This window comes from Equus przewalskii, chromosome 23 (assembly GCF_037783145.1).
Source record: "Equus przewalskii isolate Varuska chromosome 23, EquPr2, whole genome shotgun sequence".
Classification (NCBI taxonomy): Eukaryota; Metazoa; Chordata; class Mammalia; order Perissodactyla; family Equidae; genus Equus; species Equus przewalskii.
The window spans coordinates 14,394,223-14,420,173 of record NC_091853.1 but is presented as its reverse complement, the minus strand read 5'-3'; the positions used below and the strand labels follow the sequence as shown (position 1 = coordinate 14,420,173).

At 35.3% G+C, this 25,951-nt stretch overlaps 1 protein-coding gene across 1 annotated transcript in view; it reads right to left on the bottom strand.

The window, feature by feature from the left end:
- Window positions 1–25,951, bottom strand: part of XPR1 (xenotropic and polytropic retrovirus receptor 1) — a 205,483-nt gene that overhangs the window by 40,684 nt on the left and 138,848 nt on the right. Inside the window, exons 5-11 of the mRNA XM_070591733.1 lie at window positions 24,120–24,269; window positions 23,770–23,853; window positions 18,920–19,001; window positions 12,045–12,235; window positions 11,655–11,834; window positions 4,333–4,504; window positions 2,727–2,921 (exon numbers count right to left, since the gene is read on the bottom strand). Of these exons, the coding sequence (XP_070447834.1) occupies window positions 2,727–2,921; window positions 4,333–4,504; window positions 11,655–11,834; window positions 12,045–12,235; window positions 18,920–19,001; window positions 23,770–23,853; window positions 24,120–24,269 (1,054 nt within the window). The remainder of the gene's footprint in view (window positions 1–2,726; window positions 2,922–4,332; window positions 4,505–11,654; window positions 11,835–12,044; window positions 12,236–18,919; window positions 19,002–23,769; window positions 23,854–24,119; window positions 24,270–25,951) is intronic.

Sequence of the window (25,951 nt, the reverse complement as noted above, 5' to 3'; positions counted from 1 at the left end):
TATATAAATATATTAATTTAAGCCAAATTTTTTTCTGATTTGGCTAACCAGTTATCCAATTAGGGTATGTAGCAAATATTCCCTATAAACTGGATGAGAGTAATCTGTGATTCCAAGATATTTTTCAAAAATACACTTAAAGATAAGATAAAAGCATGTCATCAAAAAATACTGCACTGGCAAATGCCTATTTAAATCAACAATATTTTTACTTTCCTAATTGTTTTTTGAGAATGGTGGGCTAAATAAGGAGCCTCTAAAATTAAGTATCATAGATTGGTTCTACTCAAGCTTTTTGGTATACTGTCTAGAAACAGAGAAAGTGAATGACTCCAGTTTCTAGTTAACAAATCCTTTTTTCATTCAGTATATGTTCAATTCTTTACTTTATTCAGTTTATTTTCAACTCTTTGCTTTCAACAAAGAAAATTTTATAGATCACTAAAAGTTTTTTTTTTTTTTAGGAAGATTAGCCCTGAGCCAACATATGCCGCCAATCCTCCTCTTTTTGCTGAGGGAGAGTGGCCCTGAGCTAACATCTGTGCCAATCTTCCTCTATTTTTTATATGTGGGATGCCTGCCACAGCATGGCTTGACAAGTGGCACATAGGTCCATACCTGGGATCTCAACCAGTGAACCCCAGGCTGCCGAAGCGGAATGTGTGAACTTAACCGCTGAGCCACCGGGCCGGCCCCTAAAAATAATTATTGATGCTAGACTACTATGCAATTTTTTGGGCATATAAACTCAGAATTTGTCCAAAAAATTGAGTGGCATTGCAACAAAAAAACTTACTTTTCTCGTGTACTTAGCTATGTTACTAACTTATTAGTAATAAGTAATATAAATTTAACTCATTAAGAAACGTTTGTGTGTAAAAACTATTAAAATTTGTAATACATTTGTACTGTTACTTTGATCAACAATAGATAATAATCAGGGTAATGATCATTATAACACACAAAGAAAAAATCTCTTAGCACCTTCTAGTAGTAGGAAATTAATAATTTAATTTCAATTTACATATATGGTATCAAACAAAAGTCATTAAAACATAAAAATATATAACATTAAAAAAAGTTCAGTAGGAAAGAGATGTAAAATTTTGGACTATTGTAGAATTGCTTCATTTAAAAAATATAAATCACGATGAGTATCATACTTTTATATTTAGATTACCTGGATACATTCAGTACAAACATTTAGCAGTTTTGTTCTTAAATGTGAATGTTTAAAATACACTGGAAGCTACACTTTTTGTAATTATTTAAACTTAAGATGAAAAATTTCAGATGTAAACTTAAAAATGTCTGAGAAAATAACAACATAGCTTACAAATTTTTTGAAGAGGTACATCAGCAAAAACCAAGTCTGATGACCGCAGTACTACTCAGACCGCTGCTTCTGGCTTTAGGTGTTTGGATGTGGAGTGCTTGCAGATTTGAGGAATTCAGATTTTCAGCTTCTTACTGAATGGTATCACTATAGTTAAGGACATGTTACAGCCTAAAATATTCAATCAAAAGACAGTATTTGTTTTTACCCAGAATGGGAGAAAAGTAAAGGGTTCTTGAGTCATGTATCAAATCAGCTGCCTCATTTATAAATTCTCTAGTAACAACCTTCTGACTCACGATGCATGCCAGGATTGAATAACTACATTCCTCAGCAAGAGTTAAAATTATGGGAGTTTTGAGGATGTGTTTCCTTCACAGAGGTACTTAGTTAAATTATATCATTTAACAAGAGTGCCTACAAAGTGGTAAAATTATTGGCTGCATTATTAATATTACGGCAATCTCAGAATCTACTGCAAAAGTGGAAGTATGTTATAAAGTGTTCTGTTGGACCAAACGCAGGCCTCACAAAAAAACCACCATCCTAATCTTTCAAGACCATCAGAGACACTTTAGATAAGTAGTAGTTCTGGAACATTAGCTAACGCTCCTAAAATGCAACATCTCAATTAAAGAAAAAGAACCACTGAAAAAAATTTACCAAAGTATTTAAAAATAATTTCAATTAGTAACATTTCTTTACCACCACAGAGGAGAGAGCGCAGCCTGTAAGGTGTGGGCTGATATTGATGTAAACAAAGAAGGAATGCATTTTTTAGTAAAAGGAGGGGAAATCCTTGATTGACAGTTCTTGGGAAAAGGTTAAAAATTCAAAAGAAGTGACTGCATGTGGCTCAGAACCTAAAAGCTTTTTTCTCCTCTCAACAGAAGAGCAGTCTCAAGTAATAACTAGTTGCCATGGAGATAAGAAACTAGAGAGATCAGAGAACTCAATTTGCAGTTAAATGGGCTGGAAACAATCCTTACTACTTGGTGGAGGAAAGCGATTAAAAGCATACATGATTGCCAGAGGGAATCTTTTTCACCTAGCATTTCCCAACCTCATTAGTGAACAAGTCGTCTAAAAAAACCAAATGAAAACCCAAGGTGTCCACAGATTGAGCCCATTAAACATAATTCAGGATTTCAAACATTACTACAAATCCTTGCTATTCTGGACAACTTTGATTCTTTTTAATGGTACTTATTAGTAAATATTGGAACGAGACTAAAAGTGTGTTCAAGAACAAACTAGTATCACTGAGGGGACTGGAACTTCAGCGGGTAAAAAGAGCAGAAAAAATAGAAAAGCAACCAGAGTAAGAAACAGATTCAAGAAGTAAAAACCCGGGTTTTGAAAAATCTCTTCACAGTCAATCACTGAATACCTTTATGAGTGCTGTAAAGGGCTGCAAACGTCACCGTGAAGAAAGTTGTGGAGTATTTGCCAGCATTAACTAAATGAGGAAAGGCCCTTTTTGTGTCTCGGTATCGGCGCAGGCACTGGATGAAGCGAAGCCAAGCAGGAATGCACTGAACAATGGCCCGCACACCATATGAATATTTGTGGCAAATTTCTGGTTCTGTGAAGATTTCAAAGAAGAAAAAGTTACAATTTAAAAAAATAATTTGTTCACATCATTTAGTCACATATGGTAACCACTAGCAAGTCCATAAAAGCAAGGAGCCTGGGTTTCAGAATCATGCTTCTTTGCAACTATTATATTCTCAAACATTTTAGGGGTAGGTAAGCCAAAGAGAGAAGGTAAAATACAGAGGGGGGACCTAGTAGGAAAATGTGCCCTCTCAGATTTCTGACTGTCCTAGAATCACTTTTCTTTGAAGCGTGGTGAAACTCTAAGAAAATTAGAACACCAGTATTCTAATCAAAGGGGAAAAAAACCCTGGTTAGCTCTGTCACTTGAAACATTTGGAAAACCTACAAATACAATGGTGACTCCAGTCAATTTCATTAACTCCAAACCACTATAATATATCCACTATAGGTTGTTCATGCTCTTTTGCTCCTCTTTCTTTTTAAAAAGAGAGTGAAGGGGCTGGCCTGGTGGCGCAGTGGTTAAGTTTGTGTGCTCTGCTTTGACAGCCCACGGTTTGCAGGTTCAGATCTTGGGTGTGGACCTAGCACTGCTCGTCAAGCCATGCTGTGGCAGCATCCCACATAAAATAGTGGAAGATTGACATAGATGTTAGCTCAGTGACAATTTTCCTCAAGCAAAAAGAGGAAGACTGGCACCAGATGTTACTCAGGGCCAATCTTCCTTACAAAAAGAAAAAAGAAAAAAAAAGAGTGGAGCGTGTATTTTTAAATGAGAGAATGGAGTTGGTAAATCAATTTTGCTTCAAATTCTGGGACTGTATAATAGTGGGATCAACCTACAACAGAGTTGTGATCTGCTGGCAATCAATGAAAATGTGTTGGCACTGACTTCATCAACTTCTGTTAATCAGATGTTACATAATTTGTCTAAATTTGGTCTTTGTCATTAAGGGAAAATTCCTTAATAACTTGAACTCCTGGCATAAACTAAGAGTGGGAAAAACAGCCAGAAGAAAAACAAGGTCCCTAATAAGAACTGAAAAACAATCTATAATGTCTTTCTCAAAGCACTTGACCTAACTGAATAATCAGTGTTTCTGATCACTGTAAAGCAGTCCTACGATGGCAGTTGTTGGCAATAAAGCATTTGTGATATAACTACCAATGCACTAGAACTTTTTTTTTAGTTTTAGAATTCTTTAAGTATAAAGTTGTAAATCTCTTGGCAAATGGATGGCTAAAATCCTAACACACAATTTATGAGCCAAATTATACCAGATAAAGAGATTGCTAAAAAAGTGCCAAGTACATTTAATTAATTTTATAATATTATTGGATGAGTTTTCACCATGATCTTAAATTTTGCAGTTATCATTCCCAATATTTCTTGGTTTACATTGGCAGTTTAGTAGTGTGGATTCACATTCATACCCTACCTTCTGAATCATTTGGCAACAGGCCCTCACTTTCATCCCATTTGAGCTCAAAACTGTAGAAGCAGATCATATATTCCAGGTCCATCAGTATCACTGACAGGCTGTTCAGCTGATCGGCCAGCCAGAAATCAGCAAAGCCTACCTTATGGAAGGGGGCCGTAAATACTCGAAACTGGGAGAAAGAAAAAAATCAGAAAACATAGAAACAATTCATATTAAATTTCTCTATTTCATGTCCGACCATGCACCATGATTACTTTATCTGATAAAATGAAAATCAATGAACCAATCATACAGGAACCTGGCAACAGTGGCTAGGTTGAGAATTAGAAGTGAAGGGAATGAGTTGAATGGATAACTAAGAAAGAAACTAAAAGGAGGAAAAGGGCAGGAACAGCTACAGTTAGAAAGCGGAGAGGCGGGAAGAGTTGCAGTGGAAAAGCAGAAAGTGGCAGAAAGTAGAAGCACTGAGAGGACAGCTAGCGTTAGGCTCTAGGGTAAATTTTGCTAGAGACCAATTGCCATAATAATTCCTGAAATGTTCGCCCACCTTAGCTGGGATAGGAGCTTAGCTAATGAATACAAAGCTCTTCCTGTCTACAAAGGATAGAAAAGGAAGGATGGTACATCACCTGAAGCATGCCTTATTCTCTAACCAAAGTCACTTTCATTTCACTAATGCCATGGTAATCATTGTATTTGTCTTAAAATTATGCCAGAAAAATCAGCCCACATCCCACTGTTATGAAAACAATGATAAATGAATTTAGGCTAAATGTATTGAGCACTAATGCATGGTGTGTATTTTTCCCATAATGCCTTTCTCATAATCCATTAACTACAACAATTCTATAAGCTGGGTACTATTCATATCACCATTTTACAGAAGACCTACAACAAACTCATTCTGACCTATCTGTGGAGGTCTGTTTACCACTGCAAAAGGAAATCCTGGCATTGCAGAGAGAGGAAAGATTGGATACTAATGCAAATCACCAGAAATAGACTCAAATTGTACAGAATGCCTTGAGAGGCCTTGACTGAAGTAAAGACGGGATGAAGGCAGCTTTAGTCCTCATCCTGTCAGACCCTTTCTACCTTATACAGGCAAAAACAGACTCTTAAAACAAGGCATTCTGACAAAGCAGCAGTTCTGAGAAAATGAGTCTAAACCTGTAGCTCTCTTGCCGTCTAGCTACATTCACTTCATAGACACATTCAGCCTGGGAGTCTATAGCTATCTACTCTCAGGCTTGGCTGGTTCTTTCTACCCTTTCTCTAAATATTTCCTTTTATTATTTCAGGCAGCTAAACGGCTATATTACAAATCAATTCTGGGTGTCAACTATCTATGACAGATATTACTTTGGAGCTTTGGAAGTCAGACCAGGTTTGTATAGGACACAATGGAGGCTTTGAGACATTATTTTCTAGAGCTGATATATTTTGAGTCCATGGCTTGGTCTCTTGGTCACTCTCTTATTCTTCAATAAGTTGTGCAATAAGCCAGAGACACAAGCTATACCGTTCGCAACCATAAGCTCCAGATATGGCTTTTGCGGGGAGAGGGTTAGGGGTTGAGATGTTAGTCATCTATGCACAAAGAGGTTTTGGTGCCAGTTTATATTGTATTTTAAGATACTCTAGGGTGCAGAATGGACTTAAAGGATTCAAACAGACAGAAACAAAAGGATAGTTTAGGATAAAACACCAAAGGATCAGGAAGTCTAACTCAATTTCTAGTCATGGACTTCTGTGAAACTGGTAGCCTAGGGCAAATTTCTTCTTTCTAACTGATGTGAGACAGACTGCTATTAGCCTCACAATCTGCCACAACCAGCCTCAAAACCTAGCTAATACAGAAAATTTCCATAAGAGCAGAAGAAGAGGAGAATGCATTAAATAAGAAACAAAGAATTGGAGGGATGGGACTGGAAAAGGACGGGAATGGCATAAAAATAAAAACTGGGGGGAAGGGAAAATTTACAGAAGAGAGAAGATGAACAAAGGAAGAAAAGAGGGAGTAGTAAATGTTGGTATAATACAACTAATGAAGGAAAGAAGATAATTATAGTTATTCATGCATTTAACAAAGACATTAAGTATTTACTATATGTCAAGCATTGTGGAGGTACAAAGATTAATAAAACAATCTCTACTCTCAAAACCCTCAAAGACCCACAGTTTGGTTGGGCAAATAAATATCTAAAGAAATAACGATAGTACTATGTAGTAAGTTCTATTACAACTATACATACAAAATGCCCTGGAAATACAAAGAAGGGAGCTAGTAGCTTGGTCAGAGGTAGGGTGAGGGGAGAGGAAATAAACAGATTATACCTAACTCCCTGGCATTTACACATAGTCAACTTCATCTCAGATTTATCTGAACTTTCTTGTTCGTGTGAGAATTCTCCTTCTCCCTTTCTTATTCTGGCTGAGGCCTTTCACTTTTTACCTTTTTTGATTTTGACTAAAATGGTAATAATTCATCGAGTAACAGTATTAAGAAAGCTAGAGACAATTATGGCTATCTGATGTTTTACCTACATACACAAAAAAGTCACCAATAAGTTATTACAAAGAATATACACTAACATCATCTTCTAAGTTAATGCAGATAAACAGTTAAGGAGACCAAGTTTTAATTTCTACTTTTGAGAAGCTTGTAAATAATTACATTCTTTCCAAATGTGATTTTTTATATTTCATTAGTTGGATCCACTAGATAAAAGTTAAATATCTTAGATAAAGTGACTGACAGGTCTAACTGTTAAATGTTAGTGTTTAAGGGCGCAAACTATGGTGCCAGACTGCCTGGGCTAATATCGCATCTCCATTACATACTGGCTGTATAACCTTATTTAACTTCTAACCCAGGTTTCTTCATTTATAAAATGTAGATTAATAGCCAACCTCATGGGTTATTAAAAGGATTAAAAAAATTAATACATATAAAATGTCCAGAACAGTGCATTATTAAATGAAAACATCTCTCTAATCTATTCTTATAGTAGAGATGTGTGTAAAAATGCTACTATACAATAAAGAAAATATTGGAAAAACCGATTTCCAAATTATATAGAAAAGAATTCTAATTTAAAAACTTTAAGTAGTCTTCTATAAGAATAAATTGATATTTTTGTTTAGAAAATCTGAGGCACTGTTTACACTTCCTAACTGGATTTCTGACTAGGGCAGATACAGATCCAGGGAGAGGATATATAACCTAATGAACATAAATAAACTGTACTAATTTGACATACAATATGCATATCAAAATAAACTAATCTCTTATAAACATTTTTTTAGTTTTTTTTGGGAGGAAGGGAATAGCGTGTATCACTTCCACAGATTCAAATTAAATATGGATATAAATGGCACCCAGTGCCTACCACTACAGCCAAGTGCCATATGTTCTTTTCCCACTAAAAAGCAAAACAAAAAAAGAAAGAAGTAGGGGCCAGCCTGGTAGTGTAGTGGTTAAGTTCATGTGCTCTGCTTTGGCAGCCTAGGGTTTGCAGGTTTGGATCCCGGGAGAGGACCTACACACTACTCATCAAGCCACGCTGTGGCAGCGTCCCATATACAAAAAAATAGAGGAGGATTGGCATAGATGTTAGCTCAGGGACAATCCTCCTCAAGCAAAAAGAGAAAGATTAGTGACAGATCTTAGCTCCGGGACAATCCTCCTCACCAAAAAAAAGAAAGAAAGAAGGAAACGTAGTTTCACTTTAGGATGAGGTTTTAAAAAAAGCTCTATCAGACTAAAGAGCTTCTGCAAGGCAAAAGAAACTAGGATCAAAACAAAGAGACAACCCACCAACTGGGAGAAAATATTTGCAAATCATATATCTGACAATGAGTTAATCTCCATAATATATAAGGAACTCATACAACTGAACAATAAAAAAACAAACAGCCCGATCAAAAAATGGGCAGAGGATATGAACTGACATTTTTCCAAAAAAGATATACAGATGGCCCATAAACACATGAAAAGATGTTCAACATCACTAATCAGTAGGGAAATGCAAATCAAAACTACACTAAGATACCACCTTACACCTGTTAAAGTGGCTATCATCACTAAGACTAAAAATAACAAACGTTGGAGAGGGTGTGGAGAGAAGGGAACCCTCACACACTGCTGGTGGGAATTCAAACTGGTGCAGCCACTATGGAAAACAGTATGGAGATTCCTCAGAAAACTAAAAATAGAACTACCGTATGACCCAGCTATCCCACTACTGGGTATCTACCCAAACAACTTGAAATCAACCATCCAAAGTAACATATGCACCCCTATGTTCATTGCAGCACTATTCATCACAGCCAAGACATGGAAACAATCCAAGTGCCCAGCAACTGATGATTGGATAAAGAAGATGTGGTATATATCTACAATGGAATACTACTCAGTCATAAAAAAAGACAAATTTATCCCATTTGCAACAACATGGAAGGACCTGGAAGGAATTATGCTAAGCAAAGTAAGCCAGACTGAGACAGACAAACACCAGATGATTTTACTCATATGTGGAATATGAACAAATACATGAACAAAGAAAACAATTCAGTGGTTACCAGGGGAAGGGGGGTCGGGGGTGGGCACAGTGGGTGAAGGGGAGCACTTACGTGGTGACAGTCAAGAAATAATGTACACCTGGAATCTCACATTGATGTAAATTATTATGAACTCAATAAACAAAAAAAAGCTCTATCAGAGAAACACAAACAGGGTGAAACATTCTTCTTAGCTCACTAAAAATAAGTCTAAGGGTAAGTTTTTTCAGTGAGTTTTGAATTAAAATAAGACAAATCAATTAATATTAAAATGATCTATATACAACATTTTTCCTGTTTACAATTACTAGGAAAATTCAACAAACCACAGTGCTTCTCTCTGTATTTCACTGCTTCTGATAGTACATTTTATTATTCTAGTATTCCTTATTCTATCATCATTGCCTACCTATTCCATCAACAAGTCCTCACTTATTAACACACGGCAGATGCATAGATAAACATCTACTCAATAGGGAAACGTTTTGCTAATAAGAGTAACTGGTCATGCATGAATCATAGTTTACTATTTACATAAAGAAGGATGCACAGGGGAAATGCTCACTTAGCACACAATGAACACAACTGTATTATCCTGTTTTTGCAATAATGCAATCATATTAACACCTGAGTTTTTTGAGACTTTCAAACCTCATTTCAAAAGAACTTTATAGAGATTTCACAATAACTGAGTCAGGAAACAATAGATCTTTATAACCTTAAAGGTACTTCTTTGTAACCAGACGAATACTACAATTTTAATGCAAATAACTGTTTAAAAGCTCCACAAAATCTAGTGACAAAATGACAATCTCAAAATAAGAAAGGTAATCCAATATCGTCATACTAAAAGGAAATGATTTATTTTTAGTATAAATCTCAAGAGAGAAAAAAAGGCTCAAACTTTTCTTCTGTCTTGAAAAAACTCCTGTAAAAGCATGTTTTCTAGAAGATGACAGAACATATTAAAGGTGATGGTATGCTTATAACTTATCAAAATATTCTTGTACATCTAAATTCCACACTCAGAAAATTCAAACCCAAAGTTAGGCCCAGAGGAGCTGCACTTAAAGGAAATGATTTGCTTATTTATTTATTTATATTTAATTAAATTGGAGGAAAAGAGGAAGATTCTCAATTTGTGACAAAAATCCTACAGGGAGAAATAAGAAATACAAACGAATAACAATCAACTTTGGAAAAAAAGTCAATCAAGGAGATTTGGCCATTTTCTTTTCCTGATTGCTATAAATACTTATCTATATGGGAACATAGGTTGCTTTTTACTTGTTGAGCGCTTATTACACAGTTTTTAATAGGAAAGCCATATTTTATGTTTTCAGATTTAAAAAATTTAGTTAATGCTATATATAGGGAGTGTATTGTTAAGAACAAAAAAAAAATCTGCTAACCCTAAGGGGCATACAAAAGGAAAAAAAATAAAAACTACAGTTTTCAAAGTGGTATACTCTATATAAGATGATAAACAAGTGAAGCAAATATAGGAATTTTGAAAGTTTGTGTAGAGATTGGTCAATTTAATTACTAATTTTCACTGTATTGTTATTCATAATTTAGGAAACAATTATATGAAAGCATTCACAATTGATTTTCAAAATAGAGCTGGTTTTATATAGGAGTAAGCAGAAGTCCCTTCTCAGAGCTATCTTTACAATATCACAAAAAATACAGCTACCGTTCTCGAAAGAAATTCTCTATCATAATGCTGAGACTGCATGACTTTGAGAGCATTAGGAAATAGGTAAAATGGGGGCCAGCCCAGGGTGGCCTAGTGGTTAAGTTCAGCATGCTCCACTTTGGCAGCCCAGGTTTGGTTCCAGGGTGCGGACCTATACAGCTCTTTTAGTGGCCATGGTGTGCTGACGGCCCACATACTAAAAAATAGAGGAAGACTGGCATGGATGTTAGCTCAGGGCCAATCTTCCTCAACAACAGCACAAAGAAATATGTCAAGTGGAAGAAGACACAGAATTTATTATAAACCAGAATCAAAGTCGGTTTCTCAAACTAAACTTGGTGATCTGGCAAGATATTCCTACCGCTTTTAGAGAACCAATCTTTCGTTACATAAAAATGTTTGGTTGACTACTTATACTAATATAACAGGAAAATAATAGTTTTACCACTTTTAAAAAAAGGAAACAAATTGGGGCCGGCCCGGTGGCGCAGCGGTTAAGTTCGCACGTTCCGCTTCTCGGCGGCCCGGGGTTCGCTGGTTCGGATCCCGGGTGCGGACATGGCACTGCTTGGCAGCCATGCTGTGGTAGGCGTCCCACGTATAAACTAGAGGAAGATGGGCACGGATGTTAGCTCAGAGCCAGGCTTCCTCAGCAAAAAGAGGAGGACTGGCAGTAGTTAGCTGAGGGCTAATCTTCCTCCAAAAAAAAAAAAAGGAAACAAATTATATGTTATCACAGCTGATTAAATAATGAAGCAATTAAATTAATCATGAACTAATTATTATTAACTTGCAAAATCATTTCAACACCTGGACACTTTATACTCCATTTTGGGAGGAAAAAATGCATGAGTGCTCTTCCCAGGACCACTGCATTGTGCATTGTCAGGGGTACAGTCACGCTATGTTCTTTGCCCCTGGAACTGGGACATCACATAGACTACAATGTGAACCATGCCTTCTGAAGCTGTATAATATAGCAGTGTTGATTTCATCCTAGAGGAAGCCAATGATCAATATACCACTCTAAAAACGGTACACAAGTTTCTGGACTTACCAGCAGTTTAAGCAGCCAAAACCGGGATTTATAATAGAAAGTTTTGGTGGGATTGATAAGAAAGAAAACCATAAATCCATAAAGGACAAGTGGATACACATATGTGGGTATGACACTAACTGGAGCAAAGAAGCATGCCAGAAGGCTCAGGCACCACAATATCCCAAGGAATCCAGCGATCTGATAAAGGACGGGAAAGACAGAGAAAATTGTTATTTTTATCTTTACCATTACTCACAAATATCTTCAATTTATTAAACAAAGCTAAGAAAAATGTTTACTTATTGACTCAATGCTCTTCAAGTAGAAGATGGATTTTAATACTTACTAAACCAGCTATATAGCTAATGCAAACTATACTTGTGGGACTTTATGTCTTGCTTTGATTACCTCAAAGAGATGTTGATGAGACAAATTGCTTCTTGGATTAAGTTCAAAGATGAGCACATGATTTACTCCAGCCTGTCTCCAACCATATGTGTTGATGCCCAGTAGAAAAAGGAATTCAATCAGAAGAAAGCCACCCCGATAGATTCTTATCAAGGGCCATATACTTCTATCTGTTTCAAGTTTAAATATAGCTGAAAGAATATTAATTGATTGGTTAGTCAGAAAATTCATAATGTCTCCTTTAATTGTCTTTTCTCTTTATTCTCAATAATAGAGCCCTGGCATAGGAATTTTTCATAAATAAAATCTAAACCTAAATTATCTCAAGAGCCTGATAAAATTGCCTGCAGTTTCTTTCCCCATTCATTTCACTCTGCAGATTTCCACCACAACAATTTTCCTAAAATTTTACTTTTAGCATGTTAGTCCATTATTCCATTAGTTTTGCATAAATGTATAAAGCCAATGAAAGTTTTCGCACTTAAGTGAAATTACCAGATTAATAACTTTAAAGGGCTACTCTAACTGTTATGTGAAGAATAGACTACAACGTAACAAGTTAAGTAGCAAGAAGATTAATTAGGAGGTTATAAACAAAAAACTATATATAATTTTACATCCTGATTCCTAAGGAAAGACCACTGATACATTACAATAGTCAGGAAACAAAAATAATAAATAGAAATCCCAAAGAATGCTCAAAAAACTCGTAGAGCTAATAAAGTCAGCAAAGTTGCAGAGTATACAAGATCAACATACAAAATTCAGTTGTCTTTGTATATACTAGCAATGAACAACCTGAAATGAAATTAAGAAAAAAATTCTAATTTCAACAGCACTCAAAAGAATACTACATCTAGGAATAAATTTAACCAAGGAGGTGACGGACGTGTACATTGAAAACTACAAAACATTGCTGAAAGAAATCCTGTGTTTATGGATTAGAAGACTTGATATCGTTAAGATGGTAATACTTCTCAAAGTGTTCTTCAGATTTAATACAACCCACAGAAAAATTCCAACGGTCTTTTTTTAATAGAAATAGAAAGCTGATCCTCAAATTCATGTGGATTACAAGAGGCCTCAGATAGACAAAACATTTTGAAAAAGAAGATACAAAGTTAGAGGACTCACATTTCACGGTTTCAAAATTTACAACAAAACAGTGTGGTGCTGGCATAAAAATAGACACGTAGACAAAAATGGAACAGAATTGAGAGTTCAGAAATAACTGTATACATCTATGGCTGGTCGATTTTCAACAAGAGGGCCAAGACTATTCAATGCAAAAGAATATTCTCTTCAACAAATGGTTCTGGGACAACTGGATAGCCTCATGCAAAAGGATGAAATTGAACCCCCTACCTCATACCATACAAAAAAATTAGTTCAAAATGGATCAATGACCTAAATATAAGAGCTAAAATTATAAAACTCTTTTTTCATGATCTTGGATTTGGCAATGTATTCTTAGACATGACACCAAAACATGAGTAACAAAAGAAAAAAATAGATTCAGTGGACTTCGTCAAAATTAAAAACTTTAGTGCGTCAAAGGACATTATCAAGAAACGAAAAGACAATCTATAGAATGGGAGAAAATATTTGCAAATCCTATATCTTATAAGGGTCTCCTATTAGACTATATAAAGAACTCTTGTAACTTAACAATAAAACAGCTCAATTAAAAATTGTGCAAAGGGGGCTGGCCCAGTGGTGCAGTGGTTAAGTGCGCAGGTTCCACTTCAGCAGCCCAGGGTTCGCCAGTTCAGATCCTGGATGTGGACATGGCACCACAAGCTGTGGCAGGTGTCCCACATATAAAGTAGAGGAAGATGGGCATGGATGTTAGTTCAGGGCCAGTCTTCAAGAACAAAAAAAAAGAGGAGTGGCAGCAGATGTTAGCTCAGGGCTAATCTTCCTCAAAAAAAAGAAAAAATTGGGCAAAGGACTTGGATAGACATTTTTCCAAAGAAAACACAGAAACAGCCAACAAGCACATGAAAAGATGTTCAATATCATTAGTCATTAGGGAAATGCAAATCAAAACCATAACAAGATACCACTTCATACCCACTAAGAAGGCTATAATTAGAACAAAAAGGAAAATCACAAGTGTTGGTGAGGATGTGGAGAAAATGGAACCCGTAGAAATTGCTCACAGGAAGAGAAAATGGTGCAGCCTCTGTAGAAAACAATTGGTGGTACCTCAGAAAGTTAAACATAGAATTATAACTGAGCAATTCCACTCCTAGGTATATATCCAGAAGAACTGAAAAGAGGTACAAAGCCATGCACACACATGTTCATAGCAGCAAAATTCACATTAGCCAAAGAGCAGAAACAACCCAGCATAGTATATGTTCAGTTTTGGTAGATATTACCAAACGGTTCTCCAGTGTTGTACCCATTTTCACTCATTCATTTTAAAATCTTCATGGTATTCCATTGTATAAAAGTAATATTTATTTACTTAGTTCCCAACTGATGGACATTTGAATGGTTTCCAGGATTTTGCTATCATAAACAACGTGGCAATGAATACCCTCCTCCTTTCATATGTGTCTTTGCACCCACATACAACTGTTTGTGGGATAAATTTCTAGAAATAAAATTGCTTGATCAAGGTGACTGTATTAAAAAATTTTTCATATATTGCCCAATTTTTCTCTACAATAACCAACTCTTACTACTAGTGTATGAGTACCTCCTATTTCACACCCCTATATTTACTTTAAATGGTCACACTCTTATCTTTGTCAAACCAAAAAGTGAAATGTGGTATACTGTTACTGTATCAAATTAAGTAAAAGTTACTAGGACTCTATAAGAGAACAAATTTAAAAAAATCTAAACAGGCAACTTTTCATCTTCATGAAACTAAATGTCTGGAATATGTGATTTTCAGACAAATTATTAAACACCAGGTCACGTCCCCTTGAGAAACTACAGCAATTATGCACATTATTTTTTTTTATGTGAATGTTTGTAAAAAAGAATCATGCTTGTACATGCATTACTACTGCTGTGTTTCTCTCTCAACTCTCCACACCGTTATCTTTTAAGCACCCTCTGGGAGATAAATAAGGATAGACAGCTGGCTTTAACTATATTTACCTTTTCTCCCCTGTACACACACAAAGATCAAACAAAGAAGGGTGCTGAGATGAAAGAACATAATGCACAACACTAAATGCATAAACCACACACATTAAATAAATCAGACTGTTTCAAAAAAAACATAGTCTATATTCACAAAAGAAAAAAACCTCACTTGTCCTTGAATTTTAAAAAACTTCTTTTCAATTCATTCACATAAAAAGAATGAAGTTTTCTTTTTCTTATTTTAATGATGATGATGATGCTATTACCACGCTCATCTTGGAAATAAAAGAAAAAATTCCACACACAAACAACTAGTTTTTCCCACAGAAAGAAACAACTCCCATCACATAGACCGTATACTCGACATTGGTGCAGTGCTTCAGGACTATAAGCATGTTTTACTGAGAGTTCTTAGATGATCTCTATGAACTGATCTCAAGCTATCTTTTCACTCTTATCATCTAAGACTCTCCTTCACCCTAGGTGCATTTATCACTTCTCTCCTTCATAATCCACTCCCTCCTCCTATGCCCCATCCTCTACCTATTCAACTAAATCTCTGCTCAACTGTTTCCTTCTCTTGGAATGCTTTCATTCCATCAACGTCCAGCATAAACGCCATTTCTTCCATAAAGTCTTCCCTAATGCTCTCATTTAAAAGTAATCATTTGTTCCTTTGCTTAGAACATCTAACACTTTCCATCTTATGTTATTATTGTCTTAATCTCCCTGACATAACACTAGGCTTCCTAAGGAAAGGGATTCTCTTTTCTATCTTAAGACTCATGGGTATCAAGCATAATTGTGAGACACATAAAATTTAGTTGTTTAATGAAGGAATTCTAAAACAACCTTGTAAATTTAAGGTATTATGCTCATTTAACAAATGAGAAAATTGTTTCAGAAAAGTTAAGTGATGTCCTTAAAACCAAAACAACTGACAAACTGTGGAGCTGGGACTGAAACCAAGGCAAGGCCTTTTGAATCCAAGTCAGTGTTGCTTCCACAACAGCTAGCTTGATAATCTTGGGCTAGGTTTTTTATGGTCGTATCTTCATGTATTCTATCTAAATAGACTGCATTCACCTAAACAAACAGAACTAGATTAAAATACGACCATAAATTATACCAATATTAGATCATGAGCTTACAGTAGACCATGATTATTAGAGTTAATTTTTAGTATTTGGTGGGAAGGAGAACTGTAGAAATACAAATGAAAACACATTGTAATAGGTAAAGTTCACATGCTCTCGAAAAGCCATTACAACTTAGGTTATAATTTCATAATGTACAATTGACAATCTTAATTAAGAAGAATGTTTATGAGAAATGAGTTCAGTACCGTATTTCCTAAACATCTGCTATATGTCTGGCACTCTGCTAGGAACTTGAAATACAAAAATGAAAAATATACAGTTCTTGCAGTCAGGAATAAGGATAACAGTAATATAGACCTTCCTTGTTCAGGCAGTATTATGATTACTCAAAGTCCAAAACAGAATATAATGGATATTTATTCACTAACATCTAAGTCATGTATTCTTTGCAGACTTCACTAAGCATAATTTATTAATGATTAATGATAATAAGGTTTTTTCTTTTGTAAATATAGATTGTGTTTTTTTGAAACAGTCTGATTTATTTAATGTGTGTGGTTTATGCATTTCACGTTGTGCATTATGTTCTTTCACCTCAGAACCCTTCTGTTTGATCTTTGTGTGTGTATAAGGGAGAAAGGGTAAATATAGTTAAAGCTAGCTGTCTATCCTTATTTATCTCCCAGAGGGTACTTAATGATAGCTATCATTATAAGCATAAGTACACAGGCTCTTGAGGTATACCAGGATTTTTGACCTTAATTAAAAGCCCTCTACTGCAAGAACCTTTGAGTCTGTCTTCTTGCTGTTTGTGTGTGTGTTTTCTGTATATCATTTGATTTCATCTCTGTCCTTCTCTTCCATCCATTCAAATTTTCACCAATATTTTTTGAACCCACACTATGTCCTAGGCAGTGATCTATGTGCTGGAAATATAATGGTGAACAAGAGAGACAAGAACCTTACATTCCAGTGGGAAAACAGATAAGAAACATAAATATGCAATATTATGTCATATAATTACAAGTACTCTGATGAAAACTAATGTAGGCTAAAGGGATAGAACACGGTATGTTAGTGTAGGGTGATCAGGTGAGGCCTTACTGAGGAGGTGGCATTTGAATAGAGACTATAAGAAGTGAGAGAGTAAGCCTGGTAGACATCTTGGGGAAGAGCCTTTTAGGCAAATGCAAGGGCTCACAGCTGGGAGTGAAGGAAGAGTAACAACACAAGAGTGGATGGAAACAGTAAAACTAAGAGAAACTGAATGTGAGAGGACGCTAGGATACAAGGTCAGAAAGACCCCTAAGAGTGAGATCCTGTAGGGTCTCATAGGCCATAGTAAGAAGTTTCAATTTTATTGTGAGAGAAGCCTTTTTTTTTAAATTTTGATTTTGATTTTGAAGAGGAGAGTGACATGATCTACCTTATATTAAAAAAAAGACATTAGTGGCTATAAGGAGGCAAGAGTGGCTGCAGGGAGACAAGTTCAGAAACTGTTGCAGTATACTAAGTAAGAAATGGTTGCTTAGACAAGGGTAACACTGGTGGAGGTGGTCAGATTCAGGATATATTTTGAAGACAGAGCAGTAGGATTTGCTGATGGATTGAAGATGGGGTATCAGGGAAGACAGATGCTAAAGGTTTTTGGCTTGAGAAATTCACGAACGGTGAGGCCATATGGAAGGGAAAGCATATGTGGAGGTAAAAAAAAAAATACATCCACATGAGTTTGAGATGCCTATTGGACACCCAAGTAGCCAATTAGATATCCTTCAGAGGAAAAAGTATATATACTTGAGGGTCATTAGCATATAGATGCTATCTATCTAGGCTTGAATAAGACGGCGTGGGTAGGAAATGAATGTAGACATTCTCTACAGAGATTTGAGGATTGAGCCCAGTGGTACTCCCCAACATTTAGACGTCACAAAAAAAGAAGAGCTGGCAAAGGAGACTGGGAAAGAACTGCCAGGGAAGTTTAATAGGAAAACTAGCAGAGTGCAATTTCCTAGCAAAACCAATTGAAGGAAGAATTTCAAGAAGAGATCAACAACATCAAATGCTGCTCAGGGGTATGTCAAATTCTGTTGGGAGGTTTAGTAAGATTATGCCTCCCTTGCTGTTAGATTATTTCTTGATGTTAGGAGTGTACTTGCTTCTAGCAATTCCTCCTACCTCTTTCTGACTTACAACTGCTATTGACTAGGAAATTATATAACCAACATTCTTAAAATTATATGCAAAGTAATTATAAATAGGTTCTGGAAAGAATGTGAGTCTCCAAAAAGCAAAGTGAATGAGCTTTAGTATATGAATTTTGTAATATCTTATTTACTCTCATCCATAATCAAAGGAGCTGGGGTTCTTGATAACCAAACTCTGAAAAAGTCTGAAGAAGTTGTACATAAAAACCGGAAAATGATGGAGAGTAAGAAGTCATAAACTAGCAATATTTTAAAGGATAACTATACCCAAAGGGAAAACCAAACCAAAACAAATGACCAAATCCCTCTTCCTGAACACATCATTTCTAAGAACAAAATACTTAGCCCTGACAGATCTCTTTCAGTAGCTTTAGTAGTTGCAAGCTTGATTTCTTACAGAGGGACAGAATACGACAAAGGCATATTAGTAAGAATAATTTAATTCAAAATTTAAACTACTTACCGGCAAGCACAAGGGTAATATTCAGTACAATGAATATTCCACAAAATAGGCCAACTCTAAAAGTAGTCCATGCTGGTGCAGGCTGTGGACAGAAAAACAGCACTTTGGGTATAGGGCAAAATACTGAATACATTCAGTATAAGCTGTAATAAATCAGTAGTATGAGCCTGAAAATTCTACCACAAAAACAAAAATATTTTATGATCTGAATTTTTATAAATCTGAACAGATAACATCCTTCATCATTCTATAATACTAGAAGAGAGTTGTCAGTTATTCGAATTCTTTTTCAGAAATCTGAGTCACTAAATGAAAAAGATTATAATCTTAGGCATCAAATTATATATATATACACACACACACTGGGTTTTTCTTACAGGAGAGATTTAAGATGAAATTTCATTTTTACAATGTATATCTCTTTAAACTTTCTAACTCAGTATTACTCAATTAGAGTTCACATAATTGGTACTATGAATAATAATTAGAGAAAATGGTAAAAATAAGAACACTTATTTTCTGATAGTACTTACACTATTATACTGAGGTAATTTAAAGTGAATTTTTAAGTATACACTAGAGATTCTCAAGAGACTGGCGTATCAGAATCTCAAGCTACAGTAGGTTAAGTAGCTTAAGAATCTTAAGCTACAGGGTCTGTAGCTTAAAAAATATTTTTCTCTACTATAATGTAATTTTATATTTAGAAAATGATTTTTAAAATCTATTTTCTAAAATAAATAAAGGAAAGTGCCTGATATTTTAAACGTAAAGGGATGAAAAACATGGAGAGAGAGAATCTTATGGATTTAAATATTTGCTATAAATGTTACTAAAAACTTTTGTCATTGTTAGAGATGATATTACACTTAAGACACTTTAAATGTTTTCTAAAAACCTTCAAACAAAAAAAAGCACTGAGACTACCTCTGAATTATTTATCAGTAGTAGATATCTGTATTGTTAGCTTAGGACTAGCATCCTAAGCATCCAGAAGGAAGATGGTCATTTGTATTTTTCAAAAAGAATTTTCCTTAGTTTTAAAAATTATGCAATTTATCATATATACAAAAGAACAGAAATAACGATTTGGACTGTTAGAAATTAAGTAATAAAGCATACTAACCTATCGCCCATCTTCAGAAACAGAACACTTCCATTACCTTTAAAGTCCCTATCCCTACCAGATCCCAAAACCTTCCTCCTCACGAGAGAGAACCACCTCCATGTTTTCCTTTGCTTTACCACTTCTATATGCATTCCAAAATATCTTGATCTTTTAAAATTCATTTTCTTATTTTTAACTGCTTTATTGAAATATAAGTAACAGACAATAAACTGCACATATTTGAAGTATACAATTTATGCTTTTCCTCTCTGGATGCTTTAAAAATTTCTCTCTTACCTTTTATTTTCAAGCAGTTTGACTATGATATGCCTGTTTTTTTTAAACTGTTTTATTGACTAAATTGACATACAATAAACTACACATATTTGAAGTGTTAAATTTGATAAGTTTTCATACATCTAAACACCTATGAAACTATCACCATAATCAAGACAATGAACATATCTATCACCCCAAGAATTTTTTCATGCCCTTCTGTAATCTTTTTCCTCTTAACATACCTACCTCATCCTCAGGCAATCACTGATCTGCTTTCTGTCACTATATATTAGCTTACATTTTCTCTCTCTTCTTTTTCTTTTTTGAGGAAGATTAGGCCTGAGCTAACTGCTGCCAATCCTCCTCTTTTTTCTGAGGAAGACTGGCCCTGAGCTAACATCCGTGCCCATCTTCCTCTATTTTATATGTAGGACGCCTACCATAGCATGGCTTGGAAGCAGTGCCATGTCTGCACCCGGGATCCAAACCAGCGAATCCTGGGCCATGGAAGCGGAATGTATGCACTTAACCACTGAGCCACCAGGCCGGCCCCTGTTTTAGCTTACATTTTCCAGAGTCTTAGGTAAACAAAATCACACATTATGCACTCTTTTTTGAGCTGGCTTCTTTCAAGCCTAATTATTTTAAGATGCACTTATGTTGTTCCACATATCAATATTTATTCCTTTTTATTGCTGAGTAATATTCCATTGTATAGATATACCATAAATTGTTTCTCCATTCACCTGTTGATAGATATTTGGGTTGCTTCCAGTTTTAGGCCATTATGAGTAAAGCTGCTATGAACATTTGTGTACAAGTCTTTACACAGACACATGCTTTCATCTGTCTTAGGGTGAGTACCTAGGAGTACAATGGCTAGCTCATATGGTAGGTGAATGTTTAACTTTGTAAGAAACTGCCAAACTGTTTTCCAAAGTGGTTATATCATTTTACATTCCACCAGCAGCATATGAGATGTTAGAGTTCTTGTTCCTCGAATATTTAATATGTCAATCTTTTTAATTGTAGTCATTCTAATAGGTGTGTGTTAGCTCACTGTGATTTTAATTTGCATTTCTGTACTTACTAATGATACTGAGAATCTATTCACATGCTTATTTGCCACCCAAACATCATTGATTAAGTGTCTGTTCAGATCTTTCCCCCATTTTTAAGTTGAGCTGTTTGTTTTCTTATTGAGTACTGGAGTTCTTTATATATTCTGAATACAAGTCTTTTATCAGATGTTTTTGTAAATATATTCTCAGTCTGTTGCTTTTCTTTTCATTCACTTAAGATTATCTTTTGAAGAGCAGAAGTTTTTATTTTGATGAAGTGTTTTTGGTGTCATTTCTAAGAAATCTTTGCATAACCCAAAGTCACCATGACTTTCTCCTATATTTTCTTCAAAAATTTGTAGTTTTAGGTTTTCATTTAGGTGTGTAATACACTTAGAATTAACTTTTGTATATGGTGTGAAGTATGGGTGGAGTTTCTTCTTTTTTTTTCTTTTTGCATATGGAAGCCATTTGCTCCAGCACCATTTGTTGAAAAGACTATCCTTTCTCCACTGAATTGCCTTTGCATTATTATTGACAATTAGTTGTCCATATATTTGTTGGTCTATTTTTGGACTCTCTATTCTGTTCCATTAACTTATTTGCCTCTCCTGACACTAATACCACACTATCTTGGTTATGGCAGTTTTAATAATAAGTTTGATACCAGATGTGTTAATTCTTCAACTTAGTTGTTCCAAAGTTGTTCTGGCTATCCTTGGTCCTTTGTATTTCCATATAAATTTTTTTTTGAAGATTAGCCCTGAGCTAACATCTGCTGCCAATCCTCCTCTTTTTGCTGACGAAGACTGGCCCTGAGCTAACATCCATGTCCATCTTCCTCTATTTTGTATGTGGGACACCTACCACAGCGTGGCTTGCCAAGCGGTGCCATGTCCGCACCAGGGATCCGAACTGGCGAACCCCGGGCCGCTGAAACAGAATGTGCGAACTTAACCACTGCGCCACCAGGCTGGCCCCTTCCATATAAATTTTAAAATGTGATTATCGATTATAAAAAAAAAAATTCTGTTGAGATTTTGAGTTGGACTGTGTTACATGTATAGATCAATTTAGAAAGAAATGTTATCTTAAAAATACTGGGTTTTCTAATCTATGAATATGTTATATCTCTCATATATCTTAATTTCTCTCAGCAATGATTTGTAGCTTTCAGTATAAAGGTCTTGCACATCTTTTGTCAGATATCCCTAAATATTTCATATTTTGATTATAAACAGCATTGTTTTTTAAAATTTTGATTTCCAATTATTCTTGATGGTATATAGAAATACAATTGACTTTTGTATATTGAGCTTGTATTCTGGAACCTTGCTAATAAGCTCACTTATTACTTCTAGTGACAATTCTATAGATTCATATGATTTTCTACACAGACCATCATGTCACGAGCAAAAAAAACCCCACGAGTTTTACTTTTTTTTTTTTTAAAGATTTTTCTTTTTTATTCCCAAAGCCCCACAGTACATAGTTGTATATTCTTCATTGTGGGTCCTTCTAATTGTGGCATGTGGGATGCTGCCTCAGCGTGGTTTGATGAGCAGTGCCATGTCCGCGCCCAGGATTTGAACCAACGAAACACTGGGCCACCTGCAACGGAGCGCACGAACTTAACCACTCGGCCACGGGGCCAGCCCCGCTTACTACTTTCTTTTTAATCTGAAGGCCCTTTATTTCTTTTCTTACCTTACTACACTGGCTATAATCTCAGTATAATGTTGAATAGAAGCAGTAAGAGTGCATATCCTTTTTTGTCCTTAATCAGAGAGAAAGCATTCAGTATTTCACAGTTAAGTATGGTACTAGTTCTAGGTTTTTCATAAATGCCTTTTATTAGAATGAGGAAGCTGCTTCTGTTATTGATGTCCATTCCATTGTGGTTAGAGAACAAACTTTCTTTCTATGATTTAAATCCTTTCTTTGAGACCTGTTTTATGATGTCACTTAAATGTTTTTTGGTATTACTACAGTGTAGATATCATCTGATAAATGCTTTTTCAGGTAGAACTACTACAGTTTGGATGAAGTTATGTAGTAGTCCAGCACACATGAACCACCCTCATATCATCAAGTAAATATCTCATCCTAATCATTTGGTGAGACCAAGAAGTTAGCTTGTCAATAAGAATAAACAAGAGAAGGAGTACAGGATAAGACGAGAAAGGTGGGAAGATACTACAATTCATTATGAAGTAAGATTATGAAATTAGATCATCCAGTATTTTAAAAGAAAAATAACAATAGTAATAACTACTTATAAACTTTGGCCAAAACATTTTTTTTTAATTAATGAAACTAGCATATTTTATCAGCTAAATAGATTGTGTTGATTATGAAACAGGCAAAACCAACCAACCAAACAACTGAAAGCAAATACTAACCTGAGCAGCTCCCAAAGGAGGGACACGCAAACGCTTCATAGCCTTTTGTCTATCACCATCTTCAAGTTCATTGGTCACTACAGCCTAGAAAGACACATTATTAAATTTTGACACAGGTTATACTAAACTTTAATGCATAAATAATTCTGAACCATTTATATATACGATATTCCGATAACCTCTTGGTGAATGTATAACGGTAAGGCAAAAGAAAAAAATCTGAGCAAGAATATATGTACTCAAAGCTAGCAACTAATTACAAAAGGAGAATAGAAATGAAGAACTATTTCATTAAAAATAACACATGAATGCTATTGAAAGTATGTGGCATATAAATGAAATTACTGTACCTCAGTTTCCGAGATGAGCTGGTTGATTTTTTTGCATGTATAAAATGGGGCCACTTCTACATGAGCCACTCGCCAATCTGCTCCACGAGATGTTTCCAGGATCTTGTCATGTTTTTTAAGGATTTTTCGAAACCCTGTAAAATTCAGATTCTACAGAGAGAAATAAGAAACACTACTATAATTTCCACCACCATAAAAGAAGATGAAACACAGTGAGCACTATGCACTGACAGAGCTGACTGGATGAAGTACCGAGGAAAATAGCAATGCTTTCACAAAAGCATTTGCTACTAAAAGAATAAGACTCTTCTTTCTTATTTCATTTATTCATTTCAAGGTAGTATGCTATCAGTAACACAAAGAATCCTGGACTATGAACCCTATTATTTCTTCTTCTTTTTTTTCAGATTGGCACCTGAGCTAACGATTGTTGCCAATCTTTTCTTTTATTCTTCTCCCCACAGCCCCCCAAAATATACATAGTTGTGTATTTTAGTTGTAGGTCCTTCTAGTTGCGGCATGAGGGACACCACCTCAACATGGCCTGATAAGCGGTGCCACGTCCGTGCCCAGGATCTGAACCAGCGAAACACTGGGCTGCCGAAGCGGAGCACACAAACTTAACCACTCGGCCACAGGGTCGGCCACATGAACCCTATTATTTCTATTTCAAGTAAATTAACGGAAGTCCTAAACTCAAAACAATTTTATTTCTGTTTTCCTACATACATGTTCTCAAAAAAGCTAATTTATATCATTTTGCTTCTTTGATCAAAAGAATATTTTCAGAAAATATGTTAGATTTATCATGCACTGAATAAATTTATTAGTTCTTTGCTCTCTGAAGGACTGGCATAGCTATGTGTTTCCCTTCTACTGTGCAAGCATATAAGCATCAGTATGGAAAATGGAAGATTGTCCAGGTCTCTTAACTCATTTTGCTTCCATCCATTCTTAGTTTGGAGATGGGAGTGTAAAGAAGAGGCAGTAGAAAAAAAGTGATCATACTTACAGGGTTTTGCTGATAATGGGTAGGAGCTCAAACTTTTCCTCCATTTCTACAATATCAAAGTACTATACTTTTCTACATTCTGAAATTCAGTTGTTCTTTGATCAACATGCAAAAAAGCAGGAAACTGTGGATTTGCAAGGTTCTTTACATTAGCGGTCTCCCAGATTTGCTGATTAGATATTCCCATCAATAAAAAAACTGAGCATTACTCCAAAATTAGGCTTTGCTTGCTTGCTGGTTTATAATTTTCTTCCTCATACTTCAACGGATCATCTTAAACTCTCCTTGGGGTGCATACACCATGACTTGGAGACATCTTTCAACCAATTTTCCTTTCTCCTCATTCTCAGAGTAAATATATTCTTACAGAATAGACAGGCTCAAAGAACAGAGGATAGATCAGAACTTTTTATAATTAACAATTATTTTTGTTTTCCCAAGGAGCTTTCTGTAACAACCAAAAACAAAAGCTTCTGGGAAAGTTAATAAAATTTAACAGGGGTTATTTCCTTGCAACAGGCAAGCATAATTAACGAAATATGAAATGTTAATGTTTTATAGCATTATAAAACAGAAGAAAAATATTTTTGTTCTTTAAAAAAGTAAACTATAAAGCTATGGATAAATTTCAAAGGAAAGGAATTTCCCAGCATATAACATATATAATTACTTTTCTATTCTAAAATTATTTTCCAACTAGGTTCTTCCTTGAATGATAAAATATTAAATCACCAAAGAAAAAAGTAAAATTATGAAAAGGAGAGATGGAAATAAGTTCATGCATTAACAACTTAGATTACTACACATATAAGACTATAAT